The following is a 20,315-nucleotide window of genomic DNA, read 5'->3' as shown; positions in this document are numbered from 1 at the left end:
AACTTTCAAGAGCAATTGTTCAAATTTATCGAGGAAAATGGTAATGTCTCCACTACGTGATCGGTATAATGTTACTACTAAGGTTTTTGTCGAGAGAATCTCAATTGCGCAAAATTCGGCATGGTAAGCTACACAGAATTCGTTCACCTCGATGTATTTAATATTAAAATTATTTTTTATAAAAATGGCAACTCCTCCGTGCCTGTTCATATCTCTACAGAAAAAAGAGGCTAGCTCATATCCTTTTATATTTACTGTCTGAATTTGTGCTTGATCAAGCCAATGTTCGGAAATACATAGTATGGTGTAGCTTTCATCCTCAAGAAATAATGACAGATGGTCAATCTTATTTGAAATACACTGTATATTGATATGTAGGACACTTACATTCTTTGTTTGACTAATGCTTGATCTGAATCTGAAGTTTTGGTAACTCATTGAAACATTCCAGTATTCAATAACAATCAATAACTATCAGTGCTTTTCTAGACTGAATACGTCAGTTATTCTTGAAGGTTATGAGCTCTATACCTTGATTTTCGGACAGCCTCTCTACATGAACGATACTTGATTTACGAATGACATTTTTGTTGACCGCAATATGACAAGTAGATTTCTTGAGTTAAGTTTTCAATCGGACATCGGGAGATAGGTATCTCATAGAACCCCAGGATCAGACTGACAAGACCTTTTGTTCTCTGTCACTTCCGGACGTCGACCTCTAAAGCTCTGGTTCCATGTGGAGCCGGACCGCGTACTACATCTCCCTTTTTATTTTGGAAAAGCTACTAATGAACACAATCAATGTTTGTACTCTTAAACAATTGTTAAAGAAACTGTTTTCTTCCTGCAGTTGAATATTGATTACGATTTAATCTCTGTGTGCAAATAAATACAATTGTTCGTTACACTTACTAGTTAACGTTATTCATATGGTTTTAATTTTGTTTTGTAATTTACTTTCACCTTTCCCTAATGCCAAAGGGCTTTTTGAAGGTCTTGATGGCCGTCTCGAAAAATATTAAGTACCTGTGTACCATTTACAGTTAAGGACATACATTTGTTACAAAACTACATAAATAACTTGTCTTTGCTCCTGTTGCACAGTTTTATATTTTTATTTGTGACTTATTATAGATTTTGTTTAATTAGCTACATTCTTACCTCCTTTTAATAAAATGGAAATTATTCTTATACAATATGTATTGCTAAATACTAATTTTTTGAGAAGGCCTGCTTAGGCTATCAATGTCTTGTGGACTGATGTAATCTGAAAACCTACTAGGTTTTTTAATGATTCTACCCGCGCGAGTAACTTGAGTAAAGGAAGATGAGTTGGGTGATGCTATTCCCTTGTCGTTTGCAGTCTTGTCAGGAAACTGTTCATGGTTTTCTTGACAATTTTCAAAATTATTACAATTTTTAAGGTTTATTACCTGAGTTAGGTTGGTCAAAACTAATACTACTACTTACATTATCAGATTTTGAAATACATTCAGAAACATTGTCATTCCTTACTCTATTTTTTGTTTCCGGCAAGATGTCTAAAAGTTCCTCCGTTTCTTTGTTATCCCAAACTTCAACAAAGTTTTTACACTGTTCGAAATCTATGTTTTGTGCGGAAACAGGTGGAACTTTTTGCTCTTGGATTGAATTTTCCCTGTCCACTAGAAAACTACAGTCTTTAATGAATTTTCTATTCCTTACTAGAACTGAACCACTATCAAGTTGGATTTTATATGCTCTTATCCCGACTTTTTTTACTACTCTTCCGTCTTTCCAGATGTCACCTGGTTTAAGTTGAACTTTAATGCGAATATCGTTTTTTAGCTTTGATAGTGATTTCGTTTTTCTGTCGTAAGTCTGTTTTTGGTTTTGCTGATAATGGTCTATATATTTGTTATAAGACTTTCTATCAAAATTGTTTTCAATAAATTTTTTATTGACGTTAGGTAATAAGTCTCTGAGCTGTCTATTATATAAAATGACTGCTGGAGAATGTTTTCCATCCACTGGTGTATTTCTCAAATTTAAAAAAGCTAAATAGGGATCTTGATTATCGAAAATTGCTTTTTTGAGTGTTTTTTTGATTGTTTGGACAAACCTCTCTATTTGCCCATTGCTCTGTGGATATCGAGGAGATGATACTATGTGTTCGAATTCCCACTGAGTGGAAAACTCTCTAAATTTATGATTTGAAAACTCCGGACCATTGTCTGTCATTACTTTTTTGGGTATTCCTTGTCTAGAAAAAACAGACTTAAGACTTCTTATAACATTTTCTGCAGTAAGATCGCGTCTCAGATTAACCACATCAAAAAATTTGCTATAGTAATCTACTACTATCAAGTAAACTTGTCCCTCTAGATGAAATAAATCGCATGCTATTTTTGCCCACGGCAATTTTTCAACTTCGTGGGGGATCATGGGCTCAGGTTGAAGTGAGTTTGAAAATGTTAAACAGGTGTTACAGGCCAAAATCGTATCTTGAATTTGCCTATTCATACCTGGCCAATAAAATGATGAATTTGCTCTCTCTATAGTTCTTTTTATGCCCTGGTGACTGTTACAATGTAATTTACTAAGAATTTCCTTCCTTAAACTCAATGGAACTATTAATCTAGCGTCTCTGTATAGCAAGCCTTTAGCTTCCGTAATTTCATGTTTAAATTTATAAAATACTTTTATACAATCGGGTACCTTATCTATTTTATTGGGCCACCCTTCCAAAATTTGGTTTTTTAAGGTTTGCAAAACATTATCTCTCTCTGTCTGCCTTAATATTTCCTTTCTTTTTTCTTTAGTGGCATTCAGATTCATTTCAACTAAACATACTTGAGCCTCCATTTCAAAATCGATGTTTTCATCGAAAATCTTGTTCTCATACGCTCTTGAGAGTGCATCTGCAAGAACTAGGTTTTTCCCTGGTTTGTAAATCAAGTCGAAATCATACTTACGCAGTTGAACCATGATTCTCTGTAGTCTAGGAGGACAAGAATTTATAGGTTTTTTTATGATACTTAGTAAAGGTCTATGATCTGTTTCTACCGTAAAACGTTTTGAGAACAGAACATACTGAGAGAAATGTGTGACACCAAACCAAACCGCTAGCAACTCCTTTTCTATTTGCGAATAACGTTTTTGTGTTTCTGTGAGTGCTCTGGACGCATGTGCACATGGGGTGCCTTCCTGCAAGAGTACCGCGCCCATACCACTTTTAGAGCTGTCCACTGATATCGTTACTTCTTTCTTAATGTCAAAATGTCTTAGACATGGACTTTTGCCTAGGATATTTTTCAGTTCTATGAAAGCTTTTTCCTGTGTTTCCCCCCACTGGAATACAGTTCCTTTTTTGATTACTTCCCTAAGGGGCGCTGTCTTTTCACTAAGATTAGGTATAAAGCGGCCCAGGTACGTTAGTACCCTTAGGAATCTTTGGATTCCTGTTATGTCTTCTGGTCGAGGCATATTTTTTAAGGCTTCCAGCTTTGACTCATCTGGTTTAAGCCCTTCTTTAGAAATTTTCACTCCCATGTATTTTACTTCGTTTAACCCAAATTTACATTTGTCAAAGTTAAATCGCAAATTGCATTTTTCTGCTCTTTGGAAAATTTCTTTAAGTTTGTTGTCATGATCCTTTTTATTTGCAGCTCCCACTATCAAATCATCGATAAAGACTTTGACTCCCCTCATATCCCCAAAAATCTCCTCCATTCGCTCCTGAAAAACCTCTGGAGCGCTTGTGAGTCCATAGGGTAATCTTTTGAAACAATATCGTCCAAAAATTGTGCCAAACGTACAAATTTTGGAGCTCTCTACATCTAAGGGTACCTGCAAGAACCCTTGTGTGCAGTCGAGCGTACTAAAATATTGACAACCTGCGAACTCTTCCGTCAGAGTCTCCAGGGTAGGAAGCTTTAAATAATGTCTTTTTACTTGGACGTTAAGGTCCTTCGGATCTATACATAATCTAAGTTGTCCTGTTTTTTTTCTAACTATTACCAATGGGTGAACCCACTCAGCCCCATCAATAGTTTTTTCAATAATTCCTTCCTGCTCTAGGTTATCTAGTGCTTTTTTAAGATCCTTTTGAATGGCAAAAGGTACTGCTCTAGTGGCATGCACTACTGGCTTTGCATTTTCCTTCAGTTCTATTTTATAAGGTTTATTAAGACAACCGATACCCTTGAAGATATGTTCATATTTGTTTATCAGACAAGAAGTGCTATCAGCTGATTCGATGTCATTTACTCTTTGGATTAAATTGAGTTGTACACAAGAGTCCAAACCTAAAATTGGACTACTATCCGTTTTGACTACAAAAAATAACAAATTAAAATTCTCATTTTTGTACCTTACATTTAAGTAACATTCACCTAGGACTTTGAGCTCATTATTAGTATACGAATTGAGTTTTACCTCAGTTTTTTGTATTTTCCTAAAGTTGAACTTTATCTTTTTGAGAACGTTCTCAGGGATGACATTGACCATAGCCCCTGTATCCAGCTTCATAGTGACTGGTTTATTCTCAATCAATAATTCTGCTGCCCATGACTCCCCACAGTTGTTGCCCTGGCCATCTACTGCATTGATCTTATCTAGAAAAATAAAATTTGAGGCAACTGACATGTCTGAGTTGTTATCTATAGTATAAACCGGTTTTTTGAAATTTTTGTTTTTCGAACTTCGACAACATGAACTAAAATGGTTATAACCTTGGCATCTTGTACATACTTTACCGTATGCTGGACATTTACCCTTAATATTCCTATAAGAACATTTTTGACATTGTAACTTGTGCTTATTATTAGATTTAAAATTGTTAAAGTTAGAATAACTGGTTTTGGTATGTCCATTAAACCCATTTTTATTAGGGGTTGACCTTTTCACTTGATCCACTCCCTGTTCTGCTAAAGAATATCCCTTGCTGCTACCATTTGATATTATTTTGTTCTTCTCCCTCACGCTCTCGCTTGTTATGCAGATTTTGATTGCATCGTCCAGCTTCTCACAATCGGACTGGAGTAATTTTTCCCTCAGGTGGTCTGACTTAATCCCACAGATTAGGATGTCTTTAACTAGACTTTCTCTCAATTGTTCTAACTCACAAGAGAGAGACAAATTCTTTAAACTTGTGATGTATTGTTCTATAGTCTGTCCTTCCAGCTGTTTGGCTGTTAGGAATTTATGTCTTTCGTACGTGAGGTTACGTTTTGGGTTGAAGTATTCGTTAAATTTGGTAAGTAAAATGGTTATTTTATCTTTCTCGCCTTCGGCAAAATCGAAAGTATTGAAAATTCTCATACCTTCATCGCCTATCAGTGTTAAAAGTTGTGCACATTGCGTCTTCTCCTCTTTCTTATTGATTTCCGTGGCGGCCAAATATGTTTCGAATCGTTGTCGCCAAAATTTCCAGTTTTCCGATAGGTTGCCGTTCATTGCCATCGGAGGGACTCCTCTAAAATCCATTATTGACAGTTTCGGGGGCCAAACTCGTCTCGGTACTTGTGGAGGCGGCGTGCTTCCTTTCAATATTGAGGTTAAGAATTTTATGTCTAACTCCTCAGACTTTTGTTTTTAGTCGTGGATGATCGTAGATACTGCTTTTAGGAACGTTGATTACTTCGACTGCGCCATGTTATGTTTCTTTATTTCGTTTTCAATCGGACATCGGGAGACAGGTATCTCATAGAACCCCAGGATCAGACTGACAAGACCTTTTGTTCTCTGTCACTTCCGGACGTCGACCTCTAAAGCTCTGGTTCCATGTGGAGCCGGACCGCGTACTACAAAGAGAACCAGCCTAAATCCTGTGTTCCTAAGAAATTACTAGTTCCTGAAAGGATGAACTTGATTCCCTTCTTCATTTTTTGTTTATGACATGAAGTCACTTGGAGAGTTTATGAAATGTTTATTGTAGCTTATTCGGGGAACAGTATTCCTTCTAACCCTTTTGATTCTGGATATTACTTCCATCGCCTATATCATCAGCATGTCCACATTTGTGTAATTATTGAAGTTGGCTTTCACGGCCATTGTCTACTCCATCAATATATTTTGTCGTGTTTGAGGACCGTTGTAATGTGAACTTCTTCCTGATGCTTGGCTGGCACGCTTTTTAAGAGTGGTTTTCATCTCGGGAGACAGCCTTCAAAATCTGAGACGAGAGCAACTCTGAAGAAGCTAGCCGTGCGTACAATTGAAGTATCATGAAGAAATTCCACATAACGATGGCCCTCAAACCCAACAAAAGATGCTGATGAATAATTGTTCTCTCATTATGAACAGTCTTAGACTAGAAATCATTCTAATTTTCCTTCGATATAGCTATCGATACCATCAACTCTGTAATAATAATAATAATATGCTTTATTATCATAAGACAAAATTTTGTAGACAAAGCTTGGGTAGTACATACTTAAAAAAATGCAATACATACCAACTAAAAAAATTAAAATGAAAATATAAATGGTGCATTGGTTCAAACTATGTTAAAATGGAGGATATAAAAGATATGTATATATGAAAAAGTAAAAGTCAAGTTTATAAAAGAGTAGACATAAAATGTAACAACTTAAGAGCTCCTCAATAAGTAAAGATAAAAAAATATGCGTAAGTCAGTTTAAAGCTATCGTTAAAATATTCATCCAAAGTATAATAGGGTCTATCAGATAGAAATTGTTTGACTAACTTCCTGAATAGGAAATCATTTATATTAGCAGATCTTATGTCCATAGGCAAATGATTGTACATTTTTCCACCGTTGTAAAATATGGAGTCTCTGGTAATGTTTTTAGTTGGCACAGTGAGTTTCAGAGTGAGTCTGCATTTTCGGGTGTTATAATAGGAAGAGGATGCAGCAAAATTTAATATATTCTTATTTACTAAACACACAGATTCCAGTATAAATAATGCAGTTACCGTTAGAATACAATGTTTTTTGAAGAAGGTTCTACAGGAGTCTCCTGGTTTGAGGTTTCCTATATACCTTATTGCCCTTTTCTGTAAAATTAGTAGACTTTTGAATATAGTTGCATGCTCCCCAAAACGGGGAGCATGCATATAGAAATTTTCAAAAACTCTCCTGAGATTTGACTTTTCAATGTATTCATGATTGTTCGATTATCTGCACAAATGAGTGGATTCAAAACGTTTTTCATTTGCGTTAAACAACTGTCTTTCCTATTCGAACGATAACCTTCAGAAATTGAATCTTGTGCGTGCTGAGGATTAACAAGGCATTTTTTCAACGAGCAATTTTTGAATTTTGAATACAACCCGCTTATATCTTGTGAATTTGTAATCATTATCATACTGCGATTTTGAGCATGGCTTTCATGCAGATATATCATCATCCCTCCTCTCAAGCAGGTGATTGCTTACCAATATTGTTATGTCTACTTATATCCGTAAGCAGATTCAACTTCTGAACATGGTATCAACAATCATTAAATCACATAGCTTATTGCTTTTCGTTGTCTCCTGATAGTTTTGAAGTTTCCAGATGAAGCCCCAAAGAATCATGTTTGACAACTTTTACAGAATTTTGAGTTTTTTTCCTGAGAGATTTCCTAAAGAAGCTATGAGTCTGTTTATGTTTTCAGTCACTTCTGGATTCTTCTCTGTTGTATATTCGCTCGTTCGTCATCCAACCAGTTGAATTGTTCAGGCTTTTTGGCTCTCCACCACCTTCCTGAGCCTCATTAATTCCTATTTGGAAAGTAAATCAAGACTGCTTCAATCGTTAATAATTTCATTTTGATTATCTGTATTTATATTAAAAATTGTTTTAACGGTAAGAGAAACTTTCAATTATGTTTGTGGTGTTAATTTCAAACCTAAATAGTTCTATTTATTTATTTATTTAAATTAAATAAATATGATAATTTGATTTCCAAATAGTTACTTTTCATTGGTATTCAAATATATCTTCTGACTTTATTTCTGTATGTTCTATGTATATCATAGTAAAGAAAATCTTTTCAGAATGGTGTCATATTAAGTCAGTATTACTTTCGGGACTTTGAGTACTTATCTTTCAGTTTATATAATTCAACCCCGCCGTATTTTATATAGAAAGTGATTCACTCTCCATCCATACAATTTAATTGTATTCCATCTTCCACCATATAATTTTTATAATATTTTATGAATCACTGTGAGTGAATAAAAACAATTATAGATTGGTTATGTCATCTGACAAACTTCGTTTAACATTATATCCTCAAGACTTATTATGACGTGTATTGTTATAATATACTGATATGCCTGTCTTTTGGGATACCTTTGTAATCGAAAACTGTTTCAAAGAATTCTCCATGGAATATGCATTTTGTAAAATATTTTCCACTCAATTACCTCAACTATGAAGAATATTTTAATGCAGTACAGATAATATTAGTATAAGAATATTCAAACTTGAAAAAGGTCAGTGGTGGACTAATCAAACTTCAAAACTTAAAAAAAAATCAATCTAAAAGAAATTGAAATTTACTTAGTTCTCTGACACCTTTCATTTAAAAATTGTTTGTTTCTCATTTTGATCGACAAAATATATTTCTGAATATCAGGGCCTACATTACATAGCAACAATATGTTAGTCGAAGAAAATTTGAAAAACATATAATAAACACCGTAAAAAACATTGAATGGATAGAATATCAATATGATGCCTCCCAGACTGTATTCTCTACGGAATTCTTTTTTCGACTTATGACCTCCACATGCGCATCTAATCCATCTGATAATCTACTCAAACGTCTGGCCCAAGATCCTTTTATTCCTAAAATAAATAATGAATTGTTAAAAATCATGTTGAAAGAGAATCTATTTTATAATAGAAAATTTCAAGAAACTTTGACTCAAATATCTTACGAACTGATCATTTATTCATAATTACACATACCAACTCTAGTGTCACTCCTAGAAGCATTATTGTTTTCTCTGAAAGCTTGAAGAAGTTCATCGTAGTCATACTCATTCTTTTTCAAGCCGTGTTCATATTTTGCTTCTTTTGCCAGTAATGATTCCCTTTGCATTTGAGTTTTCAACTGAAACGTGATATAAAAGAGAACCCAGATTTCGAAAGTGAGTTACAACATAATTAAACACAATTTTCGAATTCCAATATTATATCAATATTAATATAATAATATATATTAATATTATATAATATTTATATATATATATATATATATATATATATATATATATATATATATATACATACATATATATCAAAAGGGAAAATTTGTGGACAGAACACTGGCCAATAGCCAGAAACACGTGTCCGCGGTTTGCCCCATTCCGATTCCGGACACGTTTGCCACCATTCCGATCATTCCCATATTGATTTCAATTCAGGAGCCACCGGTAGACAGCTGTTTCCGCCTATTGAGCATCGTCAGTACCGGGCAGGTGGTCCTCGATTGAAGACAAAATGTGAATAACTAAGAAAAGTACTTAATAAAAATAACTGCGTAAACGCAAGCGAGACATAAGTGGAACCACCTATTGGTGTAACACCCAAGTCAACTTGCCAAGTTTATGTCAGTGTTGGTGGTTTGACCAATCAACCGACAACTGCGGAAAATGTCCGTGTAGGACGAAACTGCAGTAACGTTAGTTACAAATAAAAGTGTTAAAAAAACATAGAAAGTTTCATTTCTCTTTTCTTCATTATAATTTCCTACCACGTAATAACGGCTACGTCCATCAATTTATTATTGTGAGTAGTTGACACATCAGTGTTCAGCAATATATTGAGAAAAATATCATAACTACCATGTGGAGTAAAAGTTTGAAAAATATTTCCTTTCCTAAGATAAATTTCATTTTACACATATTTCTTTCAACTATGAACAAATATTTCAATTTTAGAAACTGTAAATCGTGATTTTATATAAAATGCTTATTATTATTATTGAAATGAATAGACTAAATATTCAAATCATGACTTTTCTGTCTGAATCGATAGAACGATATATTTTCAAATTTGTTGTTAAGAATTCAGCTACAATGCTGTAGAAGACAAATCTGCCTCTTTGCTAACGTTTGAAGATGAAAATAAAAAGTTTTGGACATACTGACAACCACAAGTAAAGATAATTCTCATGTCTATGAAATAGATGGCATGTCATAATATTCAAAAAACCTGAATAATCCAAGTAAATATCTATAACAATTTCTAAGAAGTTGATCTCAGATATATAGTCTAATTTTGCAACCTTCCCTAAGTTCACTTACTTACCTCTGATGGGACATCTGGAATAACATACTGCATTATCCCTACCAGCGCAAAAACAACATGCTGAAAAATAAATATATCACTAAAAAGCTTCTTCTGATATCGTTGATACAATACTTCAAAAATAACCACGAAAGCTAGCCGTGCTGCGAAAACGTGCCAATATTGGGGGCTCAAGCCATATGGATCAGTTTCATTGGGTCCATTTCTGTAGCCTGTAATTTAGTGTGATTATTATGTATACATTGTTGGTTCTCGGATTATTGATACTTTCAAATATATAATTTGAGCATTTATTGAATGCGTCTTCAAACTGAATTTTATAACTAATTGACAATCTTTGTACTTGATAACACTTCAACCACTTGTGTTAACGTAACTCACTCAAGGACTGTTTGAAGGTGGTTGACAATGTTTCGTGATGCATTTTATTAGTTTGGACTTCAATTGTCTAATATGACATAAATTGATTTGAAATCCCTGAAAAATCTATAAAAATTGAAAAGATAGCTAAGAAAAGAACAATTATATTAAATACAAAAAAACTGAAATTTCGATGAAATGAAATACAAGCAACAATCAACACGAGATGAAAATCAAAAATTATTAACGAGAAATGAAAATTAAAAGATTTCAAGCCAAGTTACTTCACGACCTTTCGATTCGGGTGATAACTGAAATGTTACACTTGGACCCAATTCTTCTTATGCTTTCCGACAATCCTCTGATGTAGGGAAATACAAGTACTGGTTGTGGCGGCGTCTCTTTCTTGTGAGGCTCTTTCTGTCTTCTTGCCAAAGTCTGTTACATCATCACTTTGGAGTAACCATTCGTTGAAGGTCATTTTTGCTGACGCCTAGTTCCTTTTCCAGACCTTCTTTTGTATTACAGAGCAAGAAATCAAGGTCTACTAGAGTCTTAGACGTATTGGTGAAGAGGACCAACACTAAATGGGAAACATATGTATACCGAAAACCTTTTGGATTTAGCAGAAATACAGAAGTTTTGCAATTGAAAAATCAGTTGAAACAACTTCTCAAACTTCTTGTTTTATTATTTTTATATTTTTTTAATCAATAACATATCGTTTCTATGAAAACATAAGACATATTTCAATGAGTCAAAAAAAATCAAAACTGAAATAATACACAGAGTGAACAAAGCTGTTTTCCAATACTCCCACTCTTTGTTCACGTTTTTGAAGAGATGAATAATGCATTTCTATTTTTCATAAATTTCATTCTTGGAAGTGGCTTGGTGAACATGTCTGCAAGTTATTCCTCTGAACAGACATACGATAGAGATAGCAATCCGTTCTCCACTTGTTCCCTTATGTAAAGAAATTTTATGTCGATATGTTTGGTTTTCCTGTGATGTTCTTGATTTTTAACTAAACTAATAGCACCTTGATTATCGACGAACAATATTGTCGATTCTTCTAATTCATGTAGAAATGAACGTATCCAAACAATTTCTTGAGCGGCATCAGACGCTGCTATGTATTCTGATTCGGTTGTTGATCTCGATATACATTTTTGTTAATGTGAAGACCATGTTACAATACCTCCATTCATCATAGTTGCGTAGCCAGTTGTTGATTTGCGAGTATCAATGTTCCCGGCAAAATCTGCATCAGAAAAGGCTTGCAAGTTCATTCTTTCTGTTCCATATTTTATACCAACATCACGACTTCCTTTCAAATATCTAAATATTCGTTTAACAGCAACCCAATGTACCTTTTTTGGCTTTGACAAGAATCTGCTCACTTGACTTACTGCATACATAATGTCTGGCCTTGTTACATTTGCCAAAAACATTAAAGATCCTACTGCTTATCTGTAGGGTAGATATTCCATTTCCTGTTCTTCACTAGTCGTGCGTTGTCCCATTTCCAGGACTACATTTGGATCTGCTGGTGTTGAATTCGAATTGCAGTCGAACATATTGAACTTCTTCACGATCCTTGATAAATATCCCTGCTAGCTTATGAAAATCTGGTTCAGTTCTCTTTCTCGATGTATTTCAATTCACACAAAGTAATCTCCATTTCCGGCAGTTATTTTGAATTGTAATGCAAGTTCCTTCAATACCATATCAATAATTTCAGTTGACTTCGATAAGATCAGTCCGTCGTCTACGTAAAGAGCAATATATATCTCTTCTCCTTGAAACTTTGCGCGAAAAACACATTTGTCTGCATTCAGTTGTGAAAACGAGAATTTGGTTATAAATTTTACAAATTTTTGATTCCAGCAACGTGGACTCTGCTTCATACCATATAGGCTTTTTATTAGCTTGCAGACCAAGGAAGGATCACTACTTTCAAATCCTTCTGGTTGACACATGTAAATATTGCCTTGAAGATCTCCATTTAAAAATGCCGTCTCGATATCGAATTGATTCATTTCCATGTTTTCAGATCCCGTCAGTACAAGAAGAATTCGTATTGACTCATATATAATCACTGGAGAAAACGTTTCGTGGTAGTCAATTCCAGCTGTTTGTGAATAACCTTTAGCGCACGATCTTGCTTTGAATCTGAGAATAGTGCCGTCCAGTTTATATTTTACTCTAAAATCCCACTTGCAACCAATAGCTGTTTGATCTGTGGGCAGTTTCTCAAGACACTAGGTGTTGTTTTGTTCCAATGAGGCCATTTCTTCTTCCATAGCTTTTTCCCATTCTGTTTTGAAAGCACTAGACATTGCTTCTGAATACGTTTTTGGTTCATCGATGACAGCTGCCATTGCTATGTCATAATTTTCACGATATCTCAATGGTATATTGATGGAGGCTCGATTTCGAAGTTGAATACTGGATGGATTTTCTGTCGACTCATTATCAATAATTGAATCGTCCTGCTCATGATCTTGATAAAATTCTGTTTCCATTTCATTGCCTTCTGCTGCAGGGTTCGTACTGTCTCTTCCTTGAAGTTCTAGGTTTCCATATTTGGGGTCGTTTTTTGCGACTATATTTTCGTTGAAGTTAACATTTCGCATAATTGAAATTTTCTTCGATTGGGGATCAACAAGTCTATAATTAGAACTGTAACCATCATATCCAACAAATATCATTTTCTTTGATTTCTGCTCGAGTTCGTTCTTGAATCTGTTAGGAATGTGTGCATATGCCTCAACCCCAAATTTCTTCATATGACTTAGATCCAACGCTTTTCCTGACCATTTTTCGTAGGGTGTTTCATTTCCGGTTTTCTTACAAAGTCGACGGTTCAAAGTGTAAACTGATGTGTTGACTGCTTCAGCTCAAAGTTCGTCTGATAATTCAGTATTTGCAAGCATAGCTCTGGCACTTTCGACTACTGTTGTCATATCCCTTTCAACTGTACCATTCTGTTCAGGATTATATGCGGAGCTTCTTTCATGGATGATTCCTCTCCTTTGTAAATGATTTTCGAATTGTTGGTTAATATATTCTGCTCCATTATCTGTCCGGAGTATTTTCATTTAACTCTCACTTTGTCTTTCGAGCATTCTCTCAAATTCGAGGAATTTAGAATACACATCACTTTTGTGTTCTATGAAATACACCCAGCGATATGAGGTGTACTCATCTTTGAAAAGAACGAAGTAATCAGCTCCGCCAAAGGATGTACAAGGCATCTTTCCACTCACATCGGAAGGTATATATTCCCCGGGTCTAATAGCTCGTTCATTGATACTGGCTTTGAATGGTGTTCGAGACTGCTTCCCAAATTGGCAGGATTCGCAGAACAAACCGTCTGTACTAGCTATTTTTAGTCCTGGGATTCGACCTTCATCGGTCATTTCCTTCAAAAATTGGAAATTAACGTGGCCCAATCTTTCATGCCATAACATAACTGAATTGGGTATGCTTGCTACATTGGCTTGGCTTTCTTTAGGGTTTTCCCTGTTTTTTTCCAGCTGCCACTAACTTTGTAGAGTTATAAATTTCAATCTTATCATTTTAAAAAATAACCTTCAAATTTTTCTCAGTCACAGGTCCCACTGAGAATAGATTTTTCTTCAGATTTGGCACATAAAGAGTATTTTATAAAGTACATGACAACTTTTCCTTTCCTAACACAGCTTCCACTTCTATTGAACCAATTCCTTCTGCATATACAAAAGAATTATCTCCGAGCTGAATTGATACTCGAGGATGATTCATTGGATTGAGCTCTGTGAACCATTCTTTGTGAAATGCCATGTGCTTTGATGCTGCACTGTCCGCCAACCAAGCATTATCGTAGCCTTCAATTTCGATATTTTTCCACTCGGCACTCAAGGCTTAATGTTTGAATTTCCACTGTTGATTTTTCAGTTGTCGGTTATCTTTGTTTTTATTAGCCGACCTGTAGGTACCTGCACTCGGACTTATAGTGACATTTCTTATGGCACAAAAAACATTCAACATTCTTCTTTTGCTGAAGATTCGAACGATTAGCATGGCTACTAGAGGAGTCGTATCTATCTGAATGATGCGAATTTGGTTTTGCTGCTACAAATGCTGTTGCGGCTTCGTCATTTTAGAATAGACTCATTTCTTCCTTCAACAAACGAGCCGTCAGGTTATTGGACGTTTGTTTGGTTTCATCATATGAATCCCACGCTGTGATGAAGGATCCATATTTGTCAGGAAGATTTCCCAAAACTTTAGCTATTTTGTCGATATCGGAAATCTGTTCACCTACGTCAGCAAGAGCTTGTGCCATTGATTCGATTTTGCTAATGTGCTGAGCAATACTATCAATTTCGGACATTCTATAGTAAAGACTTCTGCTTCAGCATCACCTTATTAACTGACGACCGTTGTTCATGAATGATTTTTAGTCGACTCCACATTTCTGGTGTTGTTTCACAACTCATCACAGTCTGTAATTGATCGAATTCCATTGCTGTTGAAATGATAAGCATGGCCTTCGAATTAGATTCTTCCCATTCTCTCTTTTCCTTTTCATTATCTGTGGTTGCAGGCTTTTGTTTCTGTCCGTCAACCAGGTTCAGAAGTCCTTCGGCGTTGCATCTGATACTTCCAGAGGTGGAAATTAGTTCCATCAAACTTTTGGATGTGAAGAGACCTCAGCTTGTCCATCTTTACTCACTTTCTTAGCTTGTTAGAACCAGAAGTATAACTTGATGTGACAGTGACACTTTTCTGCAAAATAAACTTGTGCAAAACTTATTTACAGGATTTTTCAGAACACAGTTAAGTGTACTGGGCGCATAATCTTTTGGATTTGGCAGAAATACAGAAGATTTGCAATTGAAAAATCAGTTGAAACAACTTCTCAAACTTTTTGTTTTATTATTTTTATATTTTTTTATTCAATAACATATCGTTTCTATGAAAACATAAGACATATTTCAATGAGTCAAAAAAAAAAACTGAAATAATACACAGAGTGAACAAAGCTGTTTTCCAATGAAACCTACTCACACAGGACGGTATCTGAACCAACCACCATCAATCAATTAAGAGAGGAATATCAAGACTCCAGTAGACCGTAATTTCGGGTTCTGTAATACAAAAGAAGGTCTGGAAAATGAACTAGGCGTCATCCAAAATGACCTTCAACGGAATGGTTACTCCAAAGTGATGGTTGAACAGACTTTGGCTAGAAGGCAGCAAGAGCTTCACAAAGAGCAAAAATTCTCACCGGTAAGCATTTTTTCAAAGTCTGCGAACAGGCAGTAGTCGCTGGAAGCCAAATCTGGCGAATACGGTGGATGTGGGAGCAATTCGAAGTTCAATTCATGTAGTTTTGCTATTATTTTGATTGACTTCTGACACGGTGCGTTGTCTTGCCATATACAATCATTTCTTTGCAATTTCAGCCTTCAAACGCTCCAATAACACTATATGATCGGTCGATAGACGGTCGGTTCGGCGCGGGTGCTTTGTTCACTCACTCGAATTGATTGCCGAGTTGCTCGGGGGTTCAAGCCCCAGGATGAACGATCAATTTTCACTTGCTATCGTCCAACTCGTGTTAGGAATCACACGTTAAAAGTCAAGTCCTCGTTAATCTTTAGCTCGCACAAGTTTCGACAACTGGTTAACGGAGAAACAGATTTTTTTTAACAGATATTATATCACGCACATCCCAAAATACCGAGGCCATTACCTTTCGTTGTGCTGTGAGCGCTTAGGACGAGGTTCACCAGTTGCTCTCCACTCAGATCACGATCAATTTCATTTTGAAGTGAGGTGATGGAGATGATGAATGACGTTCTTGTTTTTGGTCAACAGTGAGCTCGCGCGGCACCCACTTTGAACAGAGCTTTCTCATGGTCAAATGCTCATGCAATAAGAAGCCAACACGTTCTTTTGATACCTTTACAATGTCAGATAACTCACGCAACTTCACTTTTCGATCATTCAAAACGATTTTGTGGATTTTTTAATGTTTTCTGGTGGTACTCATTTGGACGTTCACTGCGTTCTGCATCGTGGGTATCTCTACGACCACGTTTGAAGTCAGCAAACCAACGTTTAATTGTTGTTTCTGATGGAGCGGAGTCCCCATAACACTTTTCAAGCTATTGCTTCGGTTGAACGGTAAATTTTCCCATTAAGAAACAGTGTAAAATGAAAACACGAAATTGTTTTGATCATTGTTTTAAAAATAACAAAAATAGTGTCGCTCTTAGCACAATAACTCAGAAACTCATGAGTAGAATATCATGAAATTTCAACAGCTCGTATCCCATATCATTTTAGATTTGATTACATATGCGAAAAGATTCATCGGGGCTCCATTAGAGAGCATCACCGTGTCTACACAAAAATGTTTTTATGAGAGTGTTATATAAACATTATAAATGAAAGGCATGGTTTGAAACAATACGACATGAATCCAAAGAGGCCACTTCTTTCTTAGTAAGAACCATTTCGAAGTAGATTGAATCTATGATAATCTTTGAAAAAGTTTCAATTTATATACTCTTGAAAAAAAGGAAATGAATTTTAAATTATATCAAACCCATAAAATCATTATCGTTCTAACGCCCCCCGCTGCAGAGCGACTCATCCTAAGGTATCTGTGCCAAAAAGATATATGACTAGGTCCACTTAGTATCACTAACGAATCCTTTGAGATAATGGACTCCCTCTCGTCGTAAAAGTCTTTGTCACGTTAATGCGGATTTCTTCCGTGATGAACCTCTTTCACCTACTCATGAGATCAAGAATCTGACCCTAAATCTACAATGAAGATAGACGCCGACTATAAGACACCAATGGTTCTCTTTGGAACATCGGTTCAAGACCAAGAGCTTCTCGGGTCTCCTACTCTTAATCTTGTTAACAAACTCAGGAAGCTATGAAGCAACTTTTCGCCTCCTGAAAAGCAGGATAACTTACGAATCTGCCTCCCAATAAACTCTTGGGCAGCAGAGGAGGAATATGCATCAGGAAAAGGAAAAAACCCATAAGTACCTACTCAGGGGTTTTTTCTCCTCACGCTCACGCTCACGTTCAAACTATTAGTTACCCAACCAACATGCGAAAAATTCCTACATTGCTGAATGTGCGGGATCGTTAGCTATAGTTGATTTACAGATGCCCTCGGAAGGTTACTGCTGTTATTGCACCTTGAACATCCAACAATCTCAAAATATCGACTAATCAATTGGAATCTCTTCGGAATGCCATTATGTCTGCCGTAGAAGATTTTTAAGAAGATACCTATGATTCCAGAGCTGAACATTGCGGCCGAGATAAATATGGCTAGCTGAAGTCGATGCAGGCTACCTGAGAGGACCAGAAGATTGTCTCCTTGCCTATGAATGCAGTAAGTACCCTGCAGCTTTGCGAGAGCATCTTCCTGACATTTGTCACAGTAAACCTATTTTGTTTATGGCTCTCCAGCTTTCTGAAAGAACGTTTCCTGCAAGTCGCCGTCAATGGATATACCTCGAATACTTTTACCATCAACGCTTCACTGGCAGCAGGAGGTTGCATATCTTAATGAGGATCTAGAAGTGATTTCGAATTGAGGTAAAAGTACCCAGGTTCAATTCAATACTACAAAAACCCAGGCGCCGTTTTTTTTCAAAAAGATTAATGTCTCCGAATTGGATATAATGAAATCAGGATAGACACCAATATGTCTTGGCACAATTATGTCGCTGGAATTACAAAGGATGCTTTTCAAAAGATTGGAACACTGTTCCGAACCAGAAAACTACACTCCTCAGCAACTTTTGATGCTTCATAAAGCTTAGATCAGACCTTCTATGGAATATTGTTTTCATGAATGGAGCTCATACCCTGAAACTGCTGGGCTCCATCCATAAAAAAGTCATCTGCCTGAATGGAGAAGCGAATATCACCTGCAACCTTGATAGTCTGGAACATCGAAGAAAAGTTGGAGATTAGTCTCTCTTTCACGGAAAGTGACGAAGTGAGTTGGCACATTTGGTTCCACCAACGTCTGTGTCTGTCGGTTATAATTCAATGTTCAGAGTGGTTTTAGCTGAAAAAGTTGTTGGTTTTTGTAGTAGTTGGTTTTTCGAGATTTCATTTCGAAATATTTATCTTATTTCAAATAAATTTGAATAGATGTTAGCCACAATCATCCTTCGTGGGTTGCTGTGGATGATCGATTGGACCTACCCCACTTAGTTCAACTTACCTCTATATTGACACATTTCTGGAGGATTTTCATCGTCCCCTCTCATATCTTCTCGATAATCCGAAGTGTTGAACACTGAAAATGTACTTATAATGAAATCTAAAGAAAGACTGAAAACATTTTCAAATACTTGATAAGGAAGCGTCTATGTAACCAGTCAAATCGTCAGTAGGAGAATATTTGAACTGATAAACCAATCGTGGAATGAAATCACTAGTATACGCGATCACAAAACCCTGAAAATCATTTAAATTCGTTAATAGATAATATAATATAGGAATGGTTATGAATTTTTTTAAATTACTAAAAGCAGGATTTCCATGTATGTTTTTTGTTTCTCACGCCCAAGAAATAATGCATGTATTCTGATTTCGTAATGTTTCATAATAACATACTAATGATATATAAACAAGGTATAATATAATTGACTGCATGTTAATTTATAGATTTTTGATTACCATTAATATGAAAAAAACACAAAATATGCAGAAAAAAAGGAAATTAGTAACCCTAAGAATCGTTTATTCTCCACAAAATATTCAAATAGAAATAATGGATTCAACATTTCCTAATTTAGTAGAAAATTAACATACGGTGTTCATTGAACATGTGGCAAAATTCAATGGACTATTTCTTGGACTATTCTGAGGATATTTTGTCCTTTGATGATTTTTGATAGGGCGCTACGTTTCGAAGATACGGAGCGAAAAAGAATTTCGACAATAAAAATTCATTATCAAAAATTACATATAGTGTTTCTAAATCTACAAGAATTGTTGAAAATTACTAACATACAAGAATCCAATCTTCTCCTCATCAACTCCCGAACTCTTTCAAAAACACCAGGATTGTTTCTGATTGTCTTACACCCAGCAATTATCTGATTTCTCAAATCTTCCACATCTTTCACTGGAGTAGTATAAACTAATGACTTTAGGTTGCCCCTATTACTTGGTAGGTTCAGTGTAGCACGCTTTACTTTTATTTTGTCTACTTTAATAATTTTGAAATCACAAAAATTGTTATTGTTGAAATTATTTTCCGCCCCGTATCTTCGAAACAAAACGCTTTATCAAAAATCATCAGAGAACAAAATAACCCTGGAATAGTCCCCTAATTTTTTGCCGCATGTTTATTAAACACCCTGTGTATAAAATTTGAAACAGTAAACTCAGATTTGAGAATGGAATTTGAAAAATATTCGGTACCAATAATAATTATCGAAATAATATGCAATTATTGAATTTTTTGTGAGTAATGGGAAATGACGAATTCATTGTCACTACTTATTTCCCAAACTCTTACAGATACAAACTAATAAATAAGCTTCTTGTAGTCCTTCTCGAACATCAAAGAGACAGCGTATTTGTCAAATAGTTTTCAGCTCTGAAGTATCGAGATTGACTCTTCGAACTGTTCACACCCTTTCAAGATTATTCTGTTCTGGTC

The 20,315-nt window shown here is 35.5% G+C and overlaps 1 protein-coding gene across 3 annotated transcripts in view; it reads right to left on the bottom strand.

Annotated features, from left to right (window-relative positions):
• Positions 1–8,606: 8,606 nt before the first annotated feature.
• LOC111514854 (anoctamin-4) overlaps positions 8,607–20,315 on the bottom strand; it is a 57,094-nt gene continuing 45,385 nt past the window's right edge. For 2 of the 3 annotated variants that reach the window (XM_074185834.1, XM_074185835.1), the window contains 6 exons: positions 18,997–19,102; positions 18,867–18,941; positions 10,364–10,461; positions 10,250–10,309; positions 8,906–9,050; positions 8,607–8,782 (listed from right to left, as the gene is read on the bottom strand). In XM_074185834.1, the coding sequence (XP_074041935.1) occupies positions 8,661–8,782; positions 8,906–9,050; positions 10,250–10,309; positions 10,364–10,461; positions 18,867–18,941; positions 18,997–19,102 (606 nt within the window). In that variant the 3' untranslated portion in view covers positions 8,607–8,660. Of the gene's footprint in view, positions 8,783–8,905; positions 9,051–10,249; positions 10,310–10,363; positions 10,462–18,866; positions 18,953–18,996; positions 19,103–20,315 lie in introns of those variants that run through there. The other variant, XM_074185836.1, reaches the window with a different exon arrangement.

Source organism: Leptinotarsa decemlineata, unplaced genomic scaffold, assembly GCF_025532065.1.
Source record: "Leptinotarsa decemlineata unplaced genomic scaffold, Ldec_3_MD MMD2_tig00078346_RagTag_RagTag, whole genome shotgun sequence".
NCBI classification, from domain to species: domain Eukaryota; kingdom Metazoa; phylum Arthropoda; class Insecta; order Coleoptera; family Chrysomelidae; genus Leptinotarsa; species Leptinotarsa decemlineata.
This window is presented reverse-complemented; position numbering and strand designations above follow the sequence as displayed.